Consider the following 27,305-nt stretch of genomic DNA (forward strand, 5'->3'; position numbering starts at 1 on the left):
TGAAAGGCTCTTTGACAAATCTGTTAAATAATGTGGATTTAATTGCAGAAAAGATATTGACATTTTTCATATGTCATTCTAGTGATTTTTTTTTCCATTTCCAGCAAGTTTAGTCAGATGAATACAGACACGGCCGTTTCTACAGAATGGTTATCTCCAACAAGCATCTGAACCACTACAGCGATTCTACATCCTCCTGATTTCTGCCTGCCTCTCGAACTCTTGCTCCTGTTGACATCATCCTGCATCTCTTGTATTTGTTGGCACACTTTTACATCTGATGCTCTTGTTAACGTCATTCTGCACCTGCTGATGTCCCCTTGCATCTCCTGTAACCACTTAAGTTCTCCTGCACCTGTTAGCGTCCTTCTGCACTTAGTGGTAATCTTCTGCAACTTCTGCTGATGTCTACATGCCCTTGGCAACGTTTTGCCTTTCCAGATTTTATTGATGGCCTCCTTTTTACAGTTCTCATCAACGTCCCGTCTTGCCAGTTTCCATTGATAAATTGCCTTTGCTAGTTAACGCCAATATTCTTGACCTGCTTTTTCTATTTCCTTGGCAACACCCTCCTGCTGATCCAACTCTTGGCCACATCTGTACGGGTTGGACCTACCTGAGACACACATTCGTTATACCTCAGGGACGTACACACCAATCTCTATGTCATGCCATTCTGCCTGTGTTTTCTGTCCAGCTTCTGTGACATCACCCTACTATCCAATTCCCAGCCATGTACTTTAGTATCTCCAGTCTTTCTTTTTATTCTTATCGGTGTAATAAACGATCTTTACTTTTATAAAAGGTCTTTACTTTTACATAGTTCACCAGCGTTTGTCATTTTTTTTTTTTTTTTTTTTTGCTATTTTTATCTTTGCCTCTTTCATAGTTATCAGATCTATCACTAGTGAGTGACCCCTGTAACAATCTCTCCTGACCACAGACGAAACAAATGGGAAAAACCTCCGCCAACGCGCTAAAGCCACGGTACTTTTTGTAAGACGGGACTATTTTTCCTTTTACACCGATTCAGCAATCATGGCTACTTCTGTTGACGAGATAGAATATGAACCTTCTGTCCGAAATATCATTGAACAACAGTCATTGAAATGGGTTTTTGTTGGTGGCAAAGGGGGGGTCGGCAAGACTACAACCAGGTGAGTATGAATGAGACAATAAAACTTGTTTGAAACCTAATTAGACCCAATTCTTGGCAGGCATCTTTACTTTTTTTTGTTGTTTTTTTACGCGTTGTAGTATTGGCGAAAAAGAAACATTTTTCTCCATGTTGCTTAGTAGTAGTAGTAGGCGAAAATGGCATTTCGACATCTTCCCAACCTTTCTCGTGCATCGAATGCATTACTTGTATATGTGTGTGAACACAATATTACTGATTCTCATAACTGCATATATATATATACACACACACACACACACACACTAATGTAGTTACTTTTTAACACCTACACGTGTACTTTTTAACACCTACACGTGTACAATTTAAATATTTAGCAAAGTAGATGAAATTAAGATTTGTCTTTTAAATAATCCTCTACCCATTTAGTAATTTCTTTTCATTAGACATACGTAAGCTGTTTTGTAGATTAAATATTTCCAAAAATGTGTTTTACTATTGTAAAATGTGAAATATGGACACTTGAAACTCAAAAGTAAATGAAATGTGTTAATTTAAATTTCGGTTTTTATATAGAATTCCACTTATTAAAATAAATAAACACGGAAAAATCTTTGATGTAAGCACGGAACGAAGATGTCCTATTCCAAAAATTACGTAACTTGATCAAGTAGTTAGTTTTGTTTTATGATAAACAATCATTTTTATATATATAATATATATATATATATATATATATATATACGATTTTAAGAGCAAATTGTATTCCTTACAAGACTGATTTGATTTTGATCAAGATAGTTCGAATTGAATTATCCCCCCCTTATTTATAAATAATGGCAGATCAAAAAATAGCTCCTCGCTTTGTAATAAAATTTGATTTTCTTAGTTTAAAAGGTACTAGTGCAGAGAATGATCCGGACGTAAATAATAACGTTATTATTTAAAAAGCCATTATTAACATGGGGAGGGGAGGGTGTTTTGTACCTATTCTGTACTTCAACCTTACAATTGAATAAAAAAACATATCATAAAATTTTAATTAAACTTGGAAATACGATTTAAAAAAAATAGCGCGGCACGCGGCAGTGCACTCTCTGCACTAGCACCGTTAAAAAAAAAAAAAGCGACTTGATCAATTTACGTAATTTTTGGAGTATGACATCTCCGTTTAATGATGGGTACGTCATAAAGATTTGTCTGTATTTAAAAAAAACTTAAGGGTCAATTTTTACGACGTGCCCCAGAAACCTCTCCATGTTAAGAACGGATTTCGGAATACCCCCCCACCTCCCCATGTTAATGGCTTTTGGGGGGGTATACTGAAAGCCGTTCTTAACATGGGGAGGTTTTCTTAAATTTCTAAAATATGAGAAAGATTGTATTACATTTTCATATTTCTTCAAATTCGTTTCATCTGAATTTAATTGTCTTACCTTCGGAATTATTTTTTTTAACAGAAAATAAGAACGCAAAAAGTAAATAGGGAATTTAATATTTATTTTAATTCACCGTTGAAAAGTTTAAAATCGGTCGAGATTTTAAGTCTTAATAGTACGAGAAGCATAGCATACGGTTCAATTGTACTTTAAAGACAGTTGTAATATCTTTATTTATTTATCTTTTTATTTTATTTTTTTTTTTTTTCGGCCAAATTTTGTCTAAAATTGAGTGTTGGTCAAAAATTGTTTGTTGCTCTGAAATACATTTTTTAATTTCCCTTTTTCTAATGTCGAAAATCAATCGAATGTTTTAATCGCTTGACAATCACGTTTTTTTTTTGTTTGTTTGTTTGTTTGTTCGTTTTTTTTTGTCCCCCCCCCCCAGCAAACATTTTTTACCATTTTAGAATCTTTTTTTTTTCTTAACACAAAACACACCTTTTGACATAACATAAACTTCCAGTTTATTTTTTAGTTTTGAAATAAAGAGAATTCAATATTTCCGAGGATCGTTTGTATTCAACGTTTGGACGACTATCACGCGAAATGTACGAAATGGTCCCTAAAGTACAGTTGAACCTTTCGTTTAGGATTTTAAAATTTATTATGATTCATAATTATTCAATGTTTTTAATTAAATTTACTAAGAGTACTTTTTAATCTTAATTTTCACAAACTAATTTCTATTAAAAAAAAAAAATGCAAAATATCTATATGATGTACGTACCCGTCACGAAACGAAATGTCATACTCCAAAAATTACGTAAATTGATCATTTTTTTTTATATAAAAAATCTTTTCTTTTTTTTTTTTAATCGTTTACGATTTTTAGTGATTTTTACAAGGCTGATTTTAATCTCGGTAGTTTGAATTGAGTTATCTCCTTTCATTTCATTTTCTTCATAAAATTTGCTTTTTTTTTTTTTTGTTTAAAAAACTTGATTAATTTACGTAATTTTTATAAGATTACATTTTCGGTCGGTGACGGGTACGTACATCATAAAGATGTTTCCGTATTTTTGTTTAGCGAATTTCATTAACACATTAAAAGAACCATTTTAGGTTGAATTCTGGACAAGCATCCAGTTCCAATTAAATTTACTGAACTTAATTTTTAATCTTACACAAATTAATTATTATCAATCTTTCACAAATTAATTTCCACTATAAAAAAGAGAATATTTTCAAATAACAAAATTAATCCTTTATTTTTTGGACAAAATAAATGTTTTTACTTTTAGTTTTTATTTATCAAGCATTTTTATTATAAAACAAACATCTTAACTGACAAAGATCGATTATAACGTTGTGTTTCCAGGTCAGATATTTTAAATCTTCGATTAATCTTTTCCATTCACGATAATCCAACTCTGGTATTTTTTTTTTTTTTTACATCCGTCGTACTTTAACCCTCCACCCCCTAATCAGATTCTGCTTTTTTTTTTTTTTTTTTTTTTTTTCGGGTTCTTTATATGTGATTGGATGTAAACAACCTGAAAAAAAGTATCACTTTCAAAATGAGCACCAGTTTCCTGGTTAATTGATAAATGTAAACGTGTGACCATATTTTTAAATATGTTTATTGTTCATGCATTATAATTGGATATAAAAAAAATGCATTTTCATTGATTCTCCCGTAGCAGATGTCTCCCTGATCCCACTTTCGTTTTTTCTCGTTTACATGTCTCTATTCCGAATTCGTAGCAGCGGGCCGACATCAGTGGACATTTTTTTTTTTCTCTACCAAAATGATCATTAACCATGTTTTTTTAATTTTGATTTTTTTTTTTTTAAATTCTTAACATATTTCAAACTAATATAAATTAGTACTGCCAGAAATTGCATGACTTGAAATGCGAACTTTCATTGGTTGATAAGAATTTGATGCCATGCCTTTTGATTGGTTGATTTAAATTTGAACCCCGCGTGCACAGGATATTTAAACCGTAAAGTTCAGTTCGTGTATATATTTCTTAAAGGAGAGACCATGTTTGTGTCTCTCCTTCAAGCATTCATGGACTCATTAATTTAAGGGCGATTGGAACCCTCTCTTCTCTCCTCAGTGAGACTATTCTACCTAACTAATTAGGTTTCATTCCTTGACATAATATCGTATCCTTTAAATCAGCTAAGAATGTTGATATTAAAATTAACTATTTGGTGTAACTAACCGAACCCTTTCCTTTGGAATCATTATTAAATAGATCCATTTACCTAGATCATCCAAACTTTATTCGGTAGAAATTTAACTAATACTTCTTACAAAGTATAACCTACCAGACTCTGCCAAAATTTTTTTTTTATTCAATTTTCACCCCAAACAAGGCACAGTGCCACTTTGAAGCAGGGGGCTACTATTAGGGAATTAATTAGCGGGGTCATTATGAAGGGAGAAGAGTAGAAAGATGTTTGTTAACATTACACTTGAGCTTCTGCATATCATTGCAGTTGGGAAAGCAGAATCCCGGAAGGGAGTTCCAAAGACCCGCAGTTCTGGGGAAGAAACTATTGGAGTAAAAGGCTTTCTTGCACCTAGGGATCTCTACTGTAAAGGGATGAGACTTAGTAGCTTGTCGGGTTTGTGGGGGTTAGTTACGTCGGGGAGGTACAAGTGTTTGCAGTTCGTCAGAGCATTCACCATTAAAGTATTTGTAGAACAGGCAGAGGGATGCAACATCTCGTCAATGGGACAGAGGTTGAAGCCTAGATGACAGTTCAGGACCTATCAGGTTGGCGACTCTTTTTTGAACCCTGTCCAGAAGCGAGAGACAAGCAGCAGATGCACCAGCCCAGATGTGACAACAGTACTCCATACATGGGCGAATGGTTGCCTTATAGAGGTATAGGATACTGGCAGGCGTAAGTAGTTTTCTAGCACGGTAGAGGGAGCCAACCTTCCTTGCAGCAGCCTTGGCAATGCTCTCAATGTATCTATTCCAGTTCATATTCCCTGTAAACGTTAGGCCGAGGAGTCTAAAAGAAGTACTTTCAGGCAATGTGTTCTTGGCCATTGCTATTGGTGGTAGAGAAGGTTTCTTGTAGTTATTGAAGGAAACAAGCTTAGTCTTAGCAGCATTGAATGTGACCAACCATTTTTGTCCCCATTCCACTACGGATTGGAGGTCGTCCTCTAGTGTTTCTGCCATTTCCTTGGATATGTGTTCATTTGTTTTCCCCTCATATCTGTTATAGAGAGTGGTGTCATCGGCAAATATACCCATCTCCGAAACAATATTATCAGGGAGGTCGTTTATGAATATCAGGAATAATAGAGGTCCAAGGATGGACCCCTGAGGTACTCCCGCATTTATGTCATATTGTTTGGATGTATGTCCGTCGAGGACAACTTTGATTTTTCTATTACTTAAGAAGGATTTAATTACATTATGAATTCTTCCAGTGATTCCATATGATCTAATTTTCCTTAGAAGACCATCGTGCCATACCCTGTCAAAAGCCTTAGATATATCAAGGGCCACCGCTCTACCCTCCCTTGTTTTATCCAATGAACGGTATATACGTTCAGAAACTACAGTTAAGATATCTGCTGTTGAACGGGCTTGCCTGAATCCATATTGTTTGTCAGTCAGGAGTTTAGCAGCTGTTAGGTGCTGGACTAGGGCTTGATTAACTAAGGACTCAAATATTTTGGCGAAAAGCGGGAGGAGGCTAATGGGGCGATAATTTAGTGGGTTAGTTCTTTCACCAGAATTCTTGAAGACTGGTACCACAGAGGCGGTTTTCCAGCAGTCGGGAAAACAAGATTCGTTAAGGCATTTATTGTAAAGTTTGGACAGAACTGGAGCAACCTCGGCAGAGCATTTTCTTAATAGCACAGCCGGGATGAGATCTGGTCCACATGCTTTTGAGGTGTCTAGGTTTTTTATAATAGCATGTACCTGAGAAGGGGTGATTTTCAAATCGTCAAGTGTGGCGTCTGTTCGCAGAGGAAAATCAGGGAGTGAGTGGTGTACCGAGTTCAGTGTGGAGTTTGAGGCAAACCGACTGGCAAGCAGATTAGCCTTGTCAGTTGCCGTGCAAGCAACCTCATGATTGTTTGTTAGTGGGGGAATAATTGACTGTCCATTATTAACTACGCTGTTGTAGATTTTCCAAAAATCCCGGGTTTCTAATTTCTGTGCTTCGATGCGCTTTCTGGTGGTTTCAGAGTAATCTGTCTTAGCTGTGTCTATCACTCTCTTACAATTATTTCTAGCTTCTATAAACTTCTGTTTATTTGAGCTGGACTTATGTCGGTTGAATCTGCGGAACGCATGCTGCCTTTGACAAATGGCAGCTGCACAAGCAGAAGTAAACCATTGGGGAGAGTGGGGCTTGCTATAGTATTTCCGTGCGGGAACATGTGCTTCAATAGCAGTTTTGAACCATTCAGTTGTCTCATTTGCACACTGTTCCGCTGGAAGAGTAAAGATATTTTGCCATGGGGCATCTCTGATGAGCTCCCTGATGGCTTCCCAATCAGCCTTTTTGTAATACCTCGTTGTTTTGAGAAGTGGGTCTTCAGTTTTAGGGCGAGAATTTAGGCTGATTTCTACCATTATCACAGCGTGATCAGCATTCCCGAGTGGGCTGTGGGCATTTGTTGAACAGTCATTGGGAACCGTTGTCAGAAAGAGATCTAGAAGTGAGGCATGTTGATCGTGCTGGTCTGGGAAACGTGTCGGAAATGTAACCAACTGAGATAGGGAATGAGATATAGAGAAGCTATGAGTTGCGCTACCAGCTACGTCTGTGTGATTTGAGAATCCTAACCAGTTACTGTGGTGGACATTGAAGTCACCAAATACATGTATTTGTGCGCTAGTATCGAGGGAGAGTGCTATATCTATGCTGTCTGAGACTTCGTTTATTAGGGTAAATGCAAAATGATGCAACAATTCTGCAACCCAGAAGAAAGACGACTGGTTTTTAGCATACCAGGTCCGTTTGCCTTCCGTTTGTTGTCATTTTCTCTCTGTCAGTAGTTCTAAATTAGATGAGATTAAATTTTTCACATAGTTTATTTTTGCAAAATCGATAATTTGTGGATTTTGGTTTTGCGCTTGAATAGTTTAATTTTGCAAAATTTGTAAATCGCAGTTTATGACCTTATTTTGAGTTTGCCCTTGAGTACAAGGTTGCGTTAATTACTAACGTTGGTCAAATCAAATATTTGAGCTCACTAAAATTGTAGACTGAATTCGTAATTTTAGTTAGTTTTAATTTCGGTTTAGTAACGAAATAAGATAATTACTGCTTTTAACTTTGCCTATTAGTAGCCAAAACAAAAGCGTGGGTGTTAATTTAGCAGATTATTACACCACTTATGTAATAACCTCCATTGAATGCAATATTTACTTAATTTAATATTGCCAAAGGGGCGAATTTCCAGATTAAAACCACGATTCTCATTGCTGACTAGGATATGTTCCTAATGTGTTTAAGTTAAACATGTTCGCTAAAACTTGGTTTTAAGCCAATATCGGAATTAGATTCCACCACTTAGATTTACGTGCCATCTTGGATTTCAAGAGATTCTTAGCTTTGCAGACGTTTAATGCAGAACTGTAATTGAATATTTAGAGAACAGGATTGATTTCTCGTAAATAAATTTTTTCGTTGTTTTTTCAATTATAAATTAATAGCCTTGTTTATTTGAAATTTAAATTTGTTTAATTTTTATTCCCGTCTTTTATTTTCTCGTTATGTCTTGCATATCGAAGGGTTTTGTTTAGAAACGGTCCTTTTATTACCTTTATTCCCTATGTTAATTTTTTTATCAGTAATTTGCATTTGTTCTCAGCCTGCGTGAGATTTTAATTTCACAATGTCAGCCGCTAAGGACTTATTTGCCAAAATTGAGGCTAAGAAGTGTCGAATTTCGAACATGGTGAAAAGACTAAAAGAAGATTTCTCACTGACTTCGTTTGAGTTGAGAGTAATGGACATAGAAAGGTGGTTAAACAAATTGGACAATTTATTTGACCAAATTATCTTAAAATTTCCCCAGAAGGAGAGGGTGACACTTTATCAAGATTCTGAAATATTTTCTTCCGATATTAGGAAAGTATTACATAAATTGAAGTCTGGTCATGAGGTTGAAAAACCTGTATCTCTTCAGCCTTTAAGGTTGGATTTGCGATGTCCCAAGTTTTAGTGGGTCTCCATTGGCCAACAAGTTTCGATTTAAAACTTTCCTCAGAAGATTTGATTTCTGTATAACCAATTTCGGGAAAGTGGATAAATTGCTTCTCTAAGTTGAAGGGGAAGGCCTATGACTTAATCTCTAATATGGATGTCACCCCCGACAATTATATTGTTACCTTAGATTGTTTGAGGGAGAAATTTCTGAATCCTCTTATCAAAGATTGAATATTGGAGGAAATAATTCCCCCAGCGGTGCAGATAACAAATTGGAGGAACTCCAAAGCTTTGTTGAACAAGTTAAACTGGACTTGTCTGAATTAGATAAGTCTTTCGGAACAGACTTTTTTACAGAAAGCTCTACTTCTGGCACAATGGTTGCTCATGTACTGTTCCATAAATTCCCTATAAGTAACATTACAAGTGTATGCTGTATTTTCATGGACATTGGCAATATTACATATCTAATTTGCTTCAACAAATCATATCTTTTTTATTTGTGGATCAATTTTTAAAAGAATTACATTGCTGGAAAGAGAATAGAATAAGCATTCCAATGATAATTTATATTTCTTTTATGCGTTCAATGTTTTTTCTGCACCAAGTTAAAAATGAAAAAAAGAAAAACAGTAAAACATGACGACAACAAAAAAGGAAATTGTTTTTTCAATGTTTACATTTTATACATTACGTTTGGATACATGTGCGTGGAGTTAAATTTGATTGGATATGGCTGAAATTTTACAGGCTATATAAGCATAGAAGTCCATTTCTACTGGACTTCGATTTATATTTTTACGACCACAGAAAGCAAAGTTACGACTGAGCAAAGTTGACGAAGAATATTTCAAAATTGATAAGATAAATCGGCATATATGATCCATTTTCATATAGATAATAGTTTCAGAATTATTTTCATGTATAATATGTAAATATTTGATAATTATTGTGTGGAAATTTCTTTAAAATGTTATCTTTTATAGAAATTCAAATCCGCTTAAACAGCTCGCTATGTGCTGAGCTGCCTACAGTTAGCATATTAACGAATTTAGTTTGTATTCTATCAAAAATAGAAAACTGTTTTTTCTGCTTTCAAAACGAAAGCAGAAAAATCAGTTTCATTTTTTCTGAGTTCGTCAATTTAAAAAAATTATTTTCAAGTTTTTCAAATTTGATTTCCAAACAATACTATTTTGCTGTTTTTAACGCTTTTAGTACACATGTACTAAAAGCGTAAAAAAACAACAAAATCTACTAAGTACATGCGTTTCTGTTATCATTGTATTTATAACTTCTTACGTGTACTTAATTGTGTTTTTTAGTGGTAAAAAAAACAAATAAACAAAAAAACAAACAAATATATAACAAATAAAAGGTACTTGTGCACTTATGCTACCATGCTAAAATAATAATGTTATTATTTAGAAACCCATTCTTAACATGGGGAAGAAAGGGTGTTTTAACTATTCTGTACTTTCGCCTACCAATTAAATAAAATATATCATGAAACTTGAATTTATTTTTAACTCATTGTGAAGACCATTTTTTCGAAGCTGTAAAACAAACTCGTTTTTTTTTAATTGAGGATATCTAAATAATAATATTAATTAGGCGGTTTGATAAAGAATTTAATTGTGATGCATTTTGTAAATTTTTACCTTGTTTCCACCATTACATTTTTCTGTTAAGGTTATCGGGTATGCTGAAAACGAATATCCCATTTACATTTTCTGTAAATAAGTAGCTTTCCGGATATTAAGCAATGTGATTTCTTATGTTATTGCTGGTGACCATCTTTGTACGTGCGTTTGTGCATAGTTTCTTGGGGTTACGTTTGTACACCCGTGCATTCCAAGATGGCCACCATCAATAACATAAGAAATGACATTGCTTAATATCCGAAAAACTACTTATTTGCAGAAAATTTAAATGTGATATTCGTTTTCAGCATACCCTAAAACCTATCAAAGCAATCATTTTAAATGTTAAGGTGGAAACAAGGTAAAAAATTACCTTTTTATTTCTTTGTTTACATAGTTGAATGTTCAGTAAAACAACAAAATAGAAATGGCAAAAATTATCATCAACTGGTGAATATATAGTTGTTGCTTATCAGAATTCCTGGTATCCTTGTACTGTGAAAGCTACATCAAGGACTCATGTAGGGTATGATTTATGGTTGCATCTCAGAAAATAGGGGTATATTTTGGGCCAGATAGGATTTACAAAATTGAAAATTGGACTGGTCCCAAAATGCATAAGTTCTGGTCGACTATGGGAATTTACATCTTTTACAGAAATCCAAAATCTATATGAAAAATTTTGTGATATTTATTTCTGAGATTAATTTATATTTACTCAAGTTTTTTTCTTTGAGAGGAGTTGTAAATACCGCCCATGTATGCTTTTTAGGCATTCAATGGCTACACCCCAGATTAAACTCTCCTTTAGCAAGGAGGCAGAAAATTACCTGCTCCCAATAAAGCTATATTTAAATACCAGTATAATACTTAGTTTTGTTCATGAATAGATATCCACTGTATGATACCATGCGCCAGTTTTAAAAAAAATGAAATTTGTACATCTGAATTTATAATTCATGGACTATGGTAAAGAGATACATCACATTTGACTGCATAATCAGAAAGGGCACACAATTTTACATGAGAGTGGCAAGTTTTATGAGAATAGCTTGAAAAATAAATAAATTGTGGCGAAATTACCGAATTTCTTGAAATGTTGAGGTCAGTAATTTAGCCTACCTTTTCTAAAGAAAAATGTCCACGGAAAAGCCTAAATTTTGGCACTTAAAATTCTCATAACTTTTAAACTACTGATGGTATTTGCATAATTCAAACGGTTTTAAGCATCTTTTACATAGCTCTTTTCATGCAAGTTTATAAAATAACAATTATCTAAAAGAAAAATCAACTTGTAATGCTACTATTAGTGTTAGAAGGGACTTAATGTCATGAACAAAAGAATGTTATCCTTCATTCTTAACTATCATGTCTAACTTTTTTGACATAATATAATTTCTACTTTTATACTGGCAGCGCCTCTGAATATAAAAAAGCGGGAAAGTTCCCCTACCAAAACGCCATTTTCTTCTTCTTTGTCTGAAGTTCAACAGAAGATGGCGGCCAGCTCCAGTAATAAAACCGTTAATCATAAAAGGAGCTGAAAACTTATTAATAATACTGGTGATCAGTATAAAACTTGTAAATTGTGTAAATTAGCTGACCATACTGTTAAGGACTGCTCCAAATATTCTTATGATTCAAAAGTTTTACGAACCAAAGAGCTTCAATTATGTATTAAGTGTCTTGGTAGCCACTCAGAACAAAAATGTAAGGGGAAGCGAAAGGTTTCCTTACCCATGCACTATTTGTGCATGAGTAAGGAAATCCCTTCATTTTTCTGTAATGTGTCCCAAGACATCAAAGTTCTTTGTAGGAATAATTGTATATTTCCTGTTATCAGTGTTCTTGTGAGGAAAAGGACTCTCAGAGTTTTTCCATTGCATTTTGGACACTGGGAGTCAAAAATCTTTTTTTCTCCCAAACTATTTTACAGGAACTGAAATTTAGGGAAAAATTAGTATCTAGACCTGTAATAATGCCTGTGAATACATTTATATGAACGAGGTCTATCAACCTCAATGTCTCCATAAAATTGGCTTCACAGAAACCCTTTCTTTTCGCTACTCTGTTCACGAACAACCTTAACTTGAAATTTCAAGTTGACAAGTTTGATGAGATTACTGCTAACATAACTGAGGTAGGTTTTTGTCTGTCATGGATATAAGGATTTAAATGGTAACATCCTTCATGGTCTCGTTGGCCTAGACTTACTCCAGCATATAAAAAATTTCCATGTAGTTAAATGTCTTAACGAGAAAATTCAAATAGAATTATCCCTTTTGGGGACGGGGAGTAATTTTTTGAAGCTGAAATCAAATAAGAAAAATAAAAATGAGTTGCCTCCCTTTCATCAAGTTTGTCAATCATTACTTGCTTGTTTTTCATATTTGGTGGAAAGCATATTAAATTCTATCCCCTCTTATTTAGGCACTCTTGCTCCATTTTTTGAAGAATCTTCAGTAGAATGCAGTATAGAGAATTTTCTTTCTCTTGATTCCATTGGAATCAATGAAAATGCTAGAATGTCTTTGTATGATGAAAAGTTGGCTCGGGTACACTCTAATTACGTGCCTTCCCTGAAGATTATGCAAAGGAAAGAATTTCCCTATGAATTGGAATACTTGAGCCAACCCACTAATAAAGCTGTTCTTCCAAAGGTATCTGCTCTTGGCTTGTTTAACGATAAGGATGATCTGGTGTGAACAAAGGATCGTATTCAGAATTCCATCCTTTTGATGTTAAATTCCCTATACTTCTAGGGAAACATTTGACCAAATTAGTAATCAAAGAGACACATTTAAATTGTTGCCATCTAGGAACCAATTCAACTCTTTTAAAGGTGAAGTTATTTGGATTTTGGATTCCCCAAGGGAAGTAATCAGTGAAGAAAATTCTATGCAATTGTATTATTTGCAAAAAAAATAATTTGATGCCATATAAAGCCCCCTCGGGTTCTCAACTGCCCACTCATTAGGCAAATTTTGTTCACCCATTTCAACGAGTGGGTGTTGACTTTACTGTTAAGTTTTTGGTAAATCACAATGACGAAGATGTGAAAATGTATGTCTTGTTATTCTCCTGCATAGAGCTTTTATCAGATATGAGCATTGGATCCTTTATATTAGCATTTATTAGGTTCACCAATCTGTTGGGTCTTCCTACACATTTATTTGGACATTGCAAAGACCTTCTTGGTGTCCTGATCCTCCCAGTCATGCAAAACTTTTGCAGTCTCTGGAATTGAGACACAGCTATATCGAAAAATTTTGAAAGATTTGGCACAACGATTACTTGTTGTTCTTGAGAAAGACTGATGCTAATATAATGGGTAATCACCCTCAAAAGGTGTCGGTAGGAGAAATCATGCTAATTAAAGCTGTAAATAAAACTCAATCCTTTTGGTCTAGGCAAATTACTTAGACTCATCAATGGGAACGATGATAAAGTTTGTTCGGCCTGTGTATTAAGGGACGGTTGCGAACAGGTTCATTCTTTAAAACATTTATTTCCCCAGGATTTAAAGGCCGTTTCAGCACTGTCTTCTACAGAATTTATGAAAGAAGGTGGTCCCATTTTCTGTCTGACTTGTTCCGTCACAAGTAACGGATCATCTACTTTGACAGTTGGTACCATTTTGACTGTGTTCGGATGAGTCAGCAAAATACTTTCGGGGAATGGAATAGTCTGAATTGTTCGGAAAAAGGAAATCCCTAAACTCCTTGCAATCTTTCTTTAAACTCTGTATTTATTAAGATGTCATTTGACTTATGTTCAAGTTATCGTTCTTATTATTATTATTAATATTGGTAATCTAGATAAGCTAGATTTATTGGTTGTAAATTCATTCACCATAAGCAGACAATAAAATAAAATATATATAATAAAATCTACAATGGTTAGTTAAGTCCTTGTGACCAATAGAATTATTTACTTGTCGATTAATTAACATAGTTACCTTGTATTTAATATTTAGAAAAAAGTAATGGATACCCATTACTTTTTCTTTCCTTCCTCCTTTGACAGTATGTAAGAAATTGCATGACTTGAAATGCAAACTTTCATTGGTTGATAAGAATTTGATGTCATGTTTTATTACAGCCTTTTGATTGGTTGATTTAAATTTGAACCCTGCATGCAGGATGTTCAAACCAAAAAGTTCAGTTCGTTTATATATTTCTCAAAGGATGGACCACATTTGTGTCTCTCCTTCAAGCATTCATGGACTCATTAATTTAAGGGTGATTGGAATCCTCTATTCTCTCCTCAGTGAGACTATTCTACCTAACTAATTAGGTTTCATTCCTTGACATAATATCGTCTGCTTTAAATGTGCTAAGAATGTTGATATTGAAATTAACTATTCGGCAGAACTAACCGATCCCTTTTCCTTTGGAATCATTATTAAATGGATCCATTTACCAAGCACATTCAAACTCTACTCGGTAAAAATTTAACTAACACTTCTTACAAAGTATCACCTACCAAACTCAGCCAAGATGCAAAATGACGCAATGATTTTGCAACCCAAAAGAAAGATGACTGGTTTTTATCATACCGGGTATGTTTGCCTTTCATTTATTGTATCAATTTCTCTCTATTAGTAGTTATAAATGATGTGAAATTAAATTTCTCACATTACACAATAAAAATAATTAAAATTTTTTATTTCAAATTATTTAATCAAGTAAAAACTCAATTTTTTCTACTTGATTACTGAAATTTAAAAAGTTATTCTAGCAAATTATCTAATAATTTAATAAACAAAAATATAAAAACTGAATTTATTTTGAAAATACTATGAAAAGAATAACTTTTAAATTTGGTAATCAAATAAAATTGGAATTTTACTTGATTAAAAAATTTGAAGTAAGAAAAATGATTTTTGTTTTAATTTAATTATTTTTATTGTGCAATAATTTATATCCGTTTGAAAAATGTTAAACATTAAAAAAAAAAAGACATTGTTAATGTTTTGGTAGAAAAAAAATGTCCACTGATGTTGGGCTGCTGCTATGAATTTTGAATAGGACATGTGAGCGAATGGGGAGACATCTGCTACAGGAAAACCAAAACACTATTATGTCATGTGTTGTGTCAAAATTAATTTTAAAAAAATCTAAATGATCAAGTAGAAAAATAATTATAAGCAAAAATAAAATTTATTGAAAAATGCATTTTTTAACCAAGAATGACAAACTGACTTATCTCTCTTGTTTTCACTTAACTTTCCCTATTTTAAATTAGAAAATATTAGATTGAGAATATATGATAATTACAATGATTTTGTGTAAAAAAAAGAAAAAAAGAGAGCAACTGTGCATTACTGCAAAATGTTTACAGCTTGTAGCCAAGTCTACTTTTATATTAATAATTTTTCATATCCTTAAAACTAATAATCTCATATTTCTCTGCTAAACAAAGGTAACAGGATGAAGTGAATGAACTACATGTTTTTGCTTTCCTAAGAATTTTCCATTCAACTATAAGCTGCAAACACTTTAGAGGTTACACTTTAAATAAGATGTAAAAAAAAAATTAATAATGACCTCATCATACCAGTAATACTACAAATCATAACCCCTTACTCCCAAGATCTTAATTAATAATATAACCAAGGGGAGAGTTGAAAGGATACAAAGTATTCCCGATACAATGCAAATTAATAACTATACTTACTACAAACCGACACATCTAATTAATTAATAACTACACCCACTGAAAAGCTTCGAAGAATAGGCTAGCATAAATAACAGCTAAATTAAGGAAGGAACCATTCACTTGTTACCTCTCAACATCATCTCAAGTAGTACCATTTAATTCTAAGCTAAACGAGCAGAAACACAATATGTCACCAATGGATAAAGGTGAGTGCACTTTGCATAATTTATAATTAAACACCTAAAAACGATTAACTAAAATAATCTAAGGATCTAGCACACTTGTAATTGGAATGTTGATACGTAGCTATGGGAAGTATTATCGTAAAGCAACATTGCATAAAGAAAACAACCCACATAATTGATCCCAAATGATAGCTAAGTACTCTAACTAGAGGGCCTTGGGAACAGAATACTCCACCAATATTGACAAATAAATGCTATTATGTACCCATTTGCATGTATATTGCCTGGAAAACCTATCTCTATAGCAAAGCATATAAACCTATAAAATATATTTATACTCTAGTATTAAGGAAAAGATAAACAACCCAAATGAAAGAATGACAACCATCAAAATCAAGTTTATATATAGATTTAAAAACCTTTGCTGCTGTAATTACTTTTGACACCACGGTAGTGGGAAATATAACTCCTGGTATATCACCTTTATTTAAATCATATAAATAAGCTTGTATATCTGTTCACTGGCTGTTAATTTAATCATATGGACATATATCTTATAAATAATTTGAAAATGAACAAATAAAAAAAAAAAAAGCGAGGAATAAAATAAATAAATATAACTTAACAATAAAATAGATAATGTAGTCATCGCCAGAAAAGAAAGCAATCATAAAAATCAAAGATAGGGAAGTTAACAGTGATGAGACATAATATTAGTTCAGATCAAAGTGAAAATGTAGGCCAATAAATAACCACCAAGTTAAAATAATACCAATATCCCCCACCCCACTGCTACAACTTGACCATGTGAAATCGTACTTCCCCCATCTTCCCTCACCTCCCCCGTCTCACCACTACTCCATTTCTTCACCACATCTCCTTCCAAAACCCTACTGCTCACATTCACAAAGTAGACATTCCATTTTCTTCCAAAGGGGAAACCACACCCGAATATCCTATGAAGGAAATGTTTTCTCTATTATTAAGTCATTTTTCTCAGATAGGCTCATAAGAGTAGTTGTTAATGGGCAGAAATCAGAGGCCCACAGTATTAATGCTGGAGTCCCTCAGGGGTCCATACTGGGCTCAACTCTCTTCCTGATCTACATCAATGATCTCCCAAAACACATACTAAAATCTTTTGTTGACATCTATGCTGATGACACGACCATCTATGGCAACACATCAAAGGCCGTAAATGATGATGTTTTCTCTGACTCTCTCTCCTCTGATCTTGAACGCGTGGTACAGTGGGGAAAGAGGTGGCTGGTTACCTTTAATGCATCTAAGACCAAGCTCCTATCTCTACATCATAAACGCTCTGATCCCCATCTGGCATCAATTGAAATGGATGGCTCTCGTCTAAGGGAGGCCCCAGGCTTTGATAAGCTCCTGGGTTTGACCTTTACACCTGATCTTAAATGGAACACATACATCAAGTCTGTGGCCAAGGTCGCTGGGAAAATGGTGGGATCCTTCTACCGCTCCAGAAGATATCTCACTAATGATGCAATTCTCTATCTATATAAGAGCCAAGTACGTCCAAAGATGGAGTACTGCTGCCACATCTGGGTGGGGGCTGCTAAAAACAGCCTATCCTGCCTTGACAGGGTACAAAATAGACTCCGTGGCTTGGTGGGGGATGCCCTTTTCTCTACCCTGCAACCTCTTTCTCACAGAAGAGACGTAGCGAGCCTGTCATTGTTCTATCGTTATTTCCATGGCAGGTGCTCGTTTGAGCTCCATTCTCTGGTCCCCCCTTGCCAATCTTTCTCAAAAAACACCCGACTAGCTGAAACCACTGTCAATAATTTTCCTCGCTCCCTATTTGTGCCTAAATCAAAACGTAGATACCATGAACAAAGCTTCTTTCTTAGAACTGCACGCCTGTGGAACTCTGTTCCGCTTGCCGGTTTCCCTCCCGACTTCAACCTGGATGTCTTCAAGTCCAACACAAACAAATTCCTGATGAACCGCACCCCCCTAAGTAATGACACCTTACCAATTCTCCAATACTATTACTACACTATTCCTTTGATTACTGTACACACAATAACCCTTATCCCTGAGTGGCCATTGGGCCTTGATAAGTGGTGAACTCCATGTAAAAAAACAAATGTAGTCTTAACTCTCTTTTCAATATCGCTCCTTTTTTTGGTCTGATGAGGGGGTCTCCTTGAATTAAGATTCCACTAAAACATGTATATATGTAACCAATAATGTTTGTATAATAAACAGACTATATACCAGCTCTGTCCTCCATTGAGCACTCTTTAATAATCACATGGGTTTCATTGAATTTACCTCTAAGAAACCAATTTATACAATCATTATATATATATATATTTTTTTTCAAGATGTCTTTTAACATGTCTTATTAATCATTTGTTCATATATATATATATATATATATATATATATATATATATATATGTGTGTCTAAGTAAATTCTTGGTACAGCAAAATGGAAGGAGAAATTTCAGAGGAAACATAATTTAATTTAAATAAAAAGATCAAAGAAACAAAAAAAAAAAACGGGCAGGTGGAATTGTTAAAATTTCCTTAAGGCCTTATCGTCTGACCCTCTAAGAGGAAACGTCAGAATGATAAATTAAAAGCTAAGAATCGAATGAGGAAAGAGGGAAATTGGTTTCAGTTGGAAAACCAGTGAGAGAAAAAAAAAAAAATATATATATATATATATATATATAATCCTCACTGTTCAGGTGGTTTTAAATCAGTAAATATTTCCAACTGATGTTTCAAAATCTTTTGTCTACACAGGCTAGGTCGAGAGTTATTAATGACTAACGCCTCAATGATATTGAGATGATAGTTCGACCCAGCACTGTATAAAACAGAAAACTAACCATCGGAATATTGGTCAGAACACCTATTTATACTAATCAGATGATTACCGATGGCGGACTCATGAGCTTGGGAGTGCCCGGATGCTCTCGAAACCTGGTGTAATCGAATATCCCGAGGGATGTGTTGGGATATTCTCATTTCCAATCTTTGGGATGCTCCACACTGACAAACAAATTTATAAACAACAGAATTCTTTTGAATGGTTGGCAAAACATCTTTACGAAAAGAAGAGAAAAAGGTTTGAGTTGTGTAAACTACTCTAAGCATAGTAGCTGGAAAACAACATTGAGTAGCAGAAGAAATCTTTTCAACAATATGAAGGCCATCAGGACCTAACCATGGTAATTTTAAATAAATAGGACAACGTGATGGACCAATACGTTTAACACTATTAAATGTAGAAATTTTACGTTCAATAGTAGTTTTTATTATATTTATGGGATATCCATTGCTGAGAAAAAAAAAAATATATATATATATATAATAAGTGATGGGACGATTCCAATATTTTTTCTGATTCCGATACAATTACTGATTCCGATTTTTTATAAATCTCTAATTATTTAACTATAAGATAGTTATTTCCTCTGATTTTCATAAAAACACATGTTAAATATACAGAAATTTTCCTAAACATTGAAATACACTTGTGTGGGATGATCTATCGATTTTAGCTTTGCTGGTAATTTAAAATCAATAAATATTTATTATTTGATCATTATTACCAGCAATGGTAGATTTTGCTTTAGACAAAATTACATTAAAAAAAAAAAAATACAATTAAAAAAAATTGGTTTGGCATCGGAAAATAAGCCTCAATTTTTCCAATTCCGATACCCCTCAAATTTTGCGATTCCGATTAATCGCCCCAACACTAATATATATATATATATATATATATATATATATATATACTTTTTTCAGCCTGTTTACATGTAATCATTCCCAAAAAGTAGTCTGTTTTTTTTTTTGTTTTTTTTTGTTTTTTAAATCCTGGTTCTTTTTATAGATCAGCCCTATGGCAAACGATATTGGCTCAATAAAATCTGGTCAGGAATCACAACAGTAGTTGACACAGGTTCCAGAAAATTAAAAAATACTTAATGTGGATTGCTCTATCTACTGTTCTCTTCTTGGGTGTTATTCTCATGCTTTGGCCAGCATAACCTCCGACCTTCTTTGGGTGCATCTTATTGAACTGCAAAGTTGTTATTTTTTGATGAAGTAAATTGATTTCTTCATTTTACTATGACCTTTTTATTTAATAATAAAATGTCATGGAATGATGGAATTAACTTTGTTATAAAAAAATGTAGTTTGGTTAACATCGTATTTGAATTGCTTTTTAAATTGTATTTGATCCTAACTTATAATGTTTGATTTTCTTTTTTCCCTCCAGTTGCTGCCTCGCTATAGAATTAGCCAAAGTCCGTGAGACTGTGTTGATCATCTCTACTGATCCAGCACACAACATTTCTGATGCTTTTAACCAGAAGTTTTCCAAGATACCAAGTCAAGTGCAGGGATTTGATAATTTATTTGCTATGGTCAGTTTTTTTTTGTTTTTTCTAACATCTTTGATTTAAGATTCTACTTTTTGGGGATGATTTCATTTCTTCTTTTTTGGGGATATTAATTTTCTTCATTTTTTTTTTGATATTTAAATATTTTTTTAAGTTTTTGTTTAAGGCTAAACAAAAACTTAAAAAAATATTTAAATATCAAAATTATTGAATGACACTAACACTTTCAGGCAGTATGTATGTTTGGAATAAAAAGTTGTTTTGTGTTGAACATTTTGGTAAAATTTTAAAAGAACTAGCAGATGTACCCGGTGTTGCCCGGTATTAAATGTAATGTTAAACTCCTTTAAAAAAAAAAAAAATGAAGTAAAGAAACAGAAAGAAACTGAAACATGTGCATGCGAGTATTATGTTTTTTTCTAAAGGCAAATGTCATTCTACTGCAGATATATTTGCAGTCATCTCTGAACATATATACCATGTACTGGATAAAGTGGGTGAAGCCAGGGCTATAGCCCTTGACATATCCAAAGCCTTTAACAAAATCTGGCATGAAGGGCTGCTAATGAAAATTAAACTGTACAGTATAACTGGACGTACACTAAATGCAATTAGATCCTTAGACAATAGGACCATCCAGGTTTTCATTGATAGACATACATCTGAGCAGCATAACATTAATGCGGGAATGCCTTGGGTCGATCCTTGAACCATTATTATTCCTGATATTTATAAATGACTTTTCCATGAAAATATTATATCCGAGATGGGTATATTTGCTGATGATACAATGCTCCATAATATGCACGAGGGAATAACAGATGTACATAAATCCAAGACAATGGCAGAATCGTTAGAAAATGACCTCCAGACTATAGTGGAATGGGGCCGCAAATGGATGGTAACTTTTAATGCTAGTAAGACTAAGCTGCTCTCCTTCAACAATTACAAGACGCCTCTCCAACCACCGATATCAATGACAAATAACATCCTCCCTGAGAATTCTTCCTTCAAACTCCTTGGCCTAACATTCACGGGCAATATGAACTGGAACAAATACATTGAGGACATTGCAAAGGCTGCTGCAAAGAAGGTGAGTTCCCTCTATTGAGCTAGAAGACTACTCATACCTGAAAGTATCCTGTACCTTTACAAGGTCACCATTCGCCCATGCATGGAGTATTGTTGCCACATCTGGGTTGGTGCATCTACCACTCGTCTCTCTCTCTTGGATAGGGTCCAAAATAAGAGTTTCCAATCTAATATGTCCCACTTTATCAACTAAGCTCCAACCTCTGTCCCATTGCTGCAATGTTGCATCTCTGTGCCTGTTTTACAAATATTTTAATGGAATGCGCTTAGCAACAAAATCTTACCCCTTCACTGTTTAGGTCCCTAAATGCCAGAAAGTTTTCTACTCTAATAGTTTCTTCCCTTGAACAGCTAGACTTTGGAATTTTCTTCCTGCTACCTGCTTCCCTGGCTGTACTGATATGCAGAAGGTTAAATGTAACGTAAACCAATATCTTGTTAATCTTTCCTAGGCATGGCCCCAAATAGTAGCCCTTATGTCAAAGTGGTGATATGCCTTGTTGGGAGTGAACGTGAGTAAAAAAAAAAAACGGTTCACTTCTTGTAAGTTAAAAAAAAAAAAATACTCAAGTTGAGATCAAAATTGACAGTGAGTCAAGTACGATAACCATTAAGGCAGCTTCTGAAACAGTTGACAAACAGATAAAAATCCAATGACCCCCAAGTATCATTTTTTAAATTTTGACCCCTTAGCCCCTTTTTCCTGATGGAAACTGATTAAAAAGTTTTCCATATGTCTGAATATCCTATATACCAAATTTCAAGCTTGTAGATCAAAAATTTGTTGAGTATATATGTCCTCACACACACATTCTCACCTTTATAGATATATAGACTATAAACAAATGTTCCATAAAATAGTGTTTCCTTCAAGAAATACTATCTCTCTTTTGTTTTAAAAATACAACTGAATCATAATGCTCAACATTGACTTATAAACTTTCATTCTAACCAGAAATTATTTTCTATTTGCCAATTTAAATCATTTTCAAGTGTTAATGTATAAATCTTTTAATTGTTGTAGATGAAAAAAGGATTGTCATAATCACCATGAAAAATTCAAAACTTATTTTTAAGCTAATTTCAACTGTCATTTCTAAAATCATTTCTAATGGACGTAAAATTTATCGGTGAAAGTTAAGTGTAATAAAATGGTGCATTTGTTCTCACAACGGCATGCATTCACTAGCGAGAAAGATGTTTGCTAAGTGAATCCTCATCACAACAAGCAGCCGAAAGGTGAAAAGAAAAATTATTTTTAAATTGCGTTTCTTCGTAAGAGGCAATGAGAATAACAATGGGATCACTACTGTTAAAATGTTTTTGGTTAATATTGAGGGTATGACTCCAATGATTTGCACAATCTTATTTATAACTACACGTTAGGACAATCAACCAGTGAGAAGCCTCCGACCTCTTTATAAAAATATCAAATTTTGGATGGAAGTCAGTCGCCACCTTGAAACGGCTGAACCAGACTACATTGCTTCTTCACCGCCATCTTCGTTATTAAAAATTACTCAACACTTGAAATCGTGACTGCATTGATTCTTCGCCACCATCTTTGTTATTAAGAATTACTTAACACTCCAGATCGTGACTACATTGAGTCTTCACCTTAATCTTTGTTAAGAATAACTCAACACTCGAGATCGTGACTGTATTGATTCTTTGTCAATTTGATTTACTACCGTCATCTTTGTTCAACATAATGTCTCAACACTTAACCACTACCCTAGCAACAACAACAACAAAATCTTTAAACAAATGCACTTGCCTAAAACTCTCTTGATTGAAGCACATTAATCCTTCATCTATTTTCTTAAAGACAACACTGCACATGTGCTAGACCAAGGGTCTCCAAAGTTTTTGAAGGGAGTTGAGGTGGAGGGCATATTGCTTACTTTTTAGAATTAAAAAATCAACCAATAAACAGTGAATGAATAATTATAAAACAGGATTAGCCATTTATTTATATAAAGTGGGGGAGGGCAGAGCGGTAGCTCTAGATATATCTAAGGCTTTTGACAGGGTATGGCATGAGGGTCTCCTCAGGAAAATTAGATCATACGGTATCACTAGTAGAATACTTAACATAATTAAATCCTTCTTAGATAAGAGAAAAATCCAGGTTGTCCTCAACGGTCGTACATCTAAACAATATGATATAAATGCGGGAGTGCCTCAGGGGTCTATCCTTGGACCTCTATTGTTCCTAATATTCATTAATGACCTCCCTGACAAAATTGTCTGTGAGATGGGTATATATGCTGATGACACCATACTCTATAACAGGCATGACAGGAAAACAAATGAACACATATCTAAAGAAATGGCAAAAACACTAGAGGATGACCTCCAGTCTGTAGTGGAATGGGGACAAAAATGAATGGTCACATTCAATGCTGCCAAGACTAAACTGGTTTCCTTCAATAATTACAAGAAACCTTCTCTATCACCAATAGCAATGGCCAGTGACTCTTTATCTGAGAGTACATCTTTCAAACTGCTTGGCCTAACGTTCACAGGAAACATGGGTTGGAACAATTATATTGAAAGCATTGCCAGGGCCGCTGTGAAGAAGGTAGGCTCTCTCTACTGTGCTAGAAAACTACTAACACTCGAAAGTATCCTGTACCTCTATAAGGCCACCATTCGCCCATGTATGGAGTATTACTGTCACATTTGGGCTGGTGCATCTGCTACTAGTCTCTCACTCCTAGACAAGGTTCAAAATCTGATAGGCCCTGAACTGGCATCTTCGCCAATCTGATAGGACCTGAACTGGTATCTTAGCTTCAGCCACTGTCCCATCAACGAAATGTTGCATCCCTCTGCCTGTTCTACAAGTATTTTAATGGTGAAAGCTCTGGCGAACTGCAGACACTTGTGCCCCCACGACGTAGACACCCTCCGCAAACCCAACAGGCAGTTAAATCCCACCCCCACATAGTAGAGATCCCTAGATGTAAAAGATCTTTCTACTCCAGTAGTTTCTTTCCCAGAACCGCTAGATTCTGTAATTCCATTCCAGGTCCCTGCTTCTCCAACTGTACTGACATGCAGAAGTTTAAGTGTAACGTGAACCAACATCTTGCTGCCCAAATCCCAACATAGTACCCCAGTAGTTGTTGCGCCTAATAGTAGCCCCTATACCAAAGTGGCAATGTGTCTTGTTTGGGGTGAAAATGTAATAAAAAAAAAAAAAAAAAATTTTTAAATTTCCCAAGTTTGAATCAGTACAGAATTTTCTGTAAAAAAATTAACATTCAAAAATTATTTCAACTTTATGATTATTCGTTAGTATCAAATTCATAATCATGTAATTGATGCATTTCTGACATAATAAGGGTGGAGCGGGAGGTGGTGGTCTTTCACAAATGTATTATTGCATTTGTGATACTATATAGTGGCCCTGGGGTGGATTTGAGCCACTAAGTGCTAAGAGGGGGGGGGGGATAGACAAAAGAAGAGGAAATAGCTTAGAATAAACAAAGAAATCGGAAATATCCTACAATCAACCATAACAATAGAAACCTACTGATAAAACAGGGAATGGCAGCTTCCGGTAGCCAGGGTGGGGTGGGCGACCTGTGATACCAACATAGAGGGGACAGTCAGTTGACATCTAGATGCCCATCGCAGCGGATGGAAGTTGGACAGTGACAGTTGAGATCTAGATGCGCTAGGGGCGGATGGAAGTTGGACAGTGACAGTTGACAACTAGATGCGCTAGACGTTGGATGGGAGTTGATAACGACTACAGTGTGACATTTAGAGTTGATTGTGAAACAGATAGACAAATGTAACATCGATAGAACAGGGGAAGACACACACACACACACTCACAAGTCCAACAGTCAATTTATATGTGAACATTGGCGTTTGTGTTTTTCCTTTGTTCATATTTCTATTTTGTGAACTGCGTGTGTTCTCATCGACAGTCACCAACGGAAAATGGACGATCCGGCCATAAGAAGAACAGTCAAACGAAAAATTCACGGTACACGACATTGGGGGTCGGTGATCTGATGTCGAGGAGCCACACACGGGGGGGTTACACAGTGGTTTATCAACTTTATTAAGTATACCCCAACCATTTTTTAAAAAGAGAAATTTGTCTTGGATGAAATGCGCAGGCACAAAAGACAAATGAAAACAAGGATCGGCAACAGAGAGCCAAGATGAAGAAAAAGACACACTGTACCGATACAAGAGGATGTGTTTAATGCTGTTTTGCTTTTTAATGAAACTGGTGCTCCAAAACCTCATTCTTTTAATCTTTTTCACGCTTTGCATAAGAACTCTGCAGGTCGGATTAAAGACCTTGGTGGGCCGAATCTGGATTACAGGTCATACTTTGGAGACTCCGGTGGCATCATGATCAGTTGACTTCACATGAATGTGAAGTCAATATGAAAAGATAAATAATTAAATAGCTAAATAATTAAATAACTAAATAATTAAATAACTAAATAACTAAATAATTAAATGACTAAATAATTAAATAATAAATCTGTAAAGATAATGCTTTTATATGAACGTTTGTGTCCCATTCTCCATCGTTTGATTGCTTATGTCACTCTAAATATGATTGTTCATGAATTTAAAATTGCCTGTAAAAAATACTTATTGGCTTTAAATATGTTGAAAAGTTAGCGTGCAAATAATGATCAGCAACGCTATTTAAATACAGAGAGCAAAAAATATCTGAAAAAGTCCAAAGGGCTCATTTGTGGTGACATATCAATGTTGATATGAACAAAAGTTTTAGCACAAAAAGGTGTCGAAAAATTATTGTGTTTATATTTTCGATCTTACAAATTAATCGAATCAAACATTCAATTTTCACTTGTTTTTATTTTTTTTCTTTCTTTCAGGAGATTGATCCAAACTTAGGATTATCGGAATTACCAGAAGAATACTTTGAAGAAGGTATCTATTCAACATCTTGCGTTACTTGTATAAATGTTTAATAATTTAAACTACATCTCATTATAATTATACTTGCAAGAAGACCCGATGTTGTCTGGAATTGAATGAGGATCAACAAATGTTCCACCCTTCCATACTTTTGTCATCGAAATCTGTGAAATTGACCATTTTTTAATCAAATTGATTGATTGCCTGCTTTACTTAGGGACCCCCCCCCTCCGCAGTGTGTTGGTCGGCATTAATCCTATTCGGGTTTAACTGGTTTCCTCCAAAGGAGAAAGTTTCATGGGAGTATGAAATTCACAAGCGGTCCCTAGTCACATGTATATCCCCGTTACTAAGGACTGTTTTTTTTTTTCTTCCAATTTTTGTAGGCAGGTGTCAACGTTCTCCGACATACAGTGCCTGGAATTCCCAAATCGGTCACCCATTTTAGTAATAACCAGGCTCAACGTTGCTTAACTTAGGTGATCTAATGGGAACCGGTGTGTCAACGTGATTATGCCATATATCCCCCGCAGTGTACCAGAAAGAAGCTTCACATGCCTCTCCGCAGTGAATTAGTCCACAATTCATTGTAGTCTAGATTGCACTGAGAATCTGTTGATTTTATAAAATTATTATTTACAAATAATGGCTTCACTTAGTTTAAAATGCTTGTGCGATGATATTGCCTT

General features: G+C 34.6%; 1 protein-coding gene and 1 pseudogene across 1 annotated transcript in view; one reads left to right on the top strand and one right to left on the bottom strand.

The window, feature by feature from the left end:
- Positions 1–1,003: 1,003 nt before the first annotated feature.
- Positions 1,004–27,305, top strand: part of LOC145259079 (ATPase ASNA1 homolog) — a 43,012-nt gene continuing 16,710 nt past the window's right edge. The window contains exons 1-3 of the mRNA XM_080116716.1: positions 1,004–1,157; positions 20,478–20,625; positions 26,574–26,628. Coding sequence (XP_079972842.1) covers positions 1,039–1,157; positions 20,478–20,625; positions 26,574–26,628 — 322 coding nt within the window. The 5' untranslated portion in view covers positions 1,004–1,038. The remainder of the gene's footprint in view (positions 1,158–20,477; positions 20,626–26,573; positions 26,629–27,305) is intronic.
- LOC145265637 (5S ribosomal RNA) lies at positions 27,022–27,140 on the bottom strand (annotated as a pseudogene).

The sequence above is a fragment of the Euprymna scolopes genome, chromosome 3 (genome assembly GCF_053919585.1).
Source record: "Euprymna scolopes isolate OS-2025 chromosome 3, ASM5391958v1, whole genome shotgun sequence".
NCBI classification, from domain to species: Eukaryota; Metazoa; Mollusca; class Cephalopoda; order Sepiida; family Sepiolidae; genus Euprymna; species Euprymna scolopes.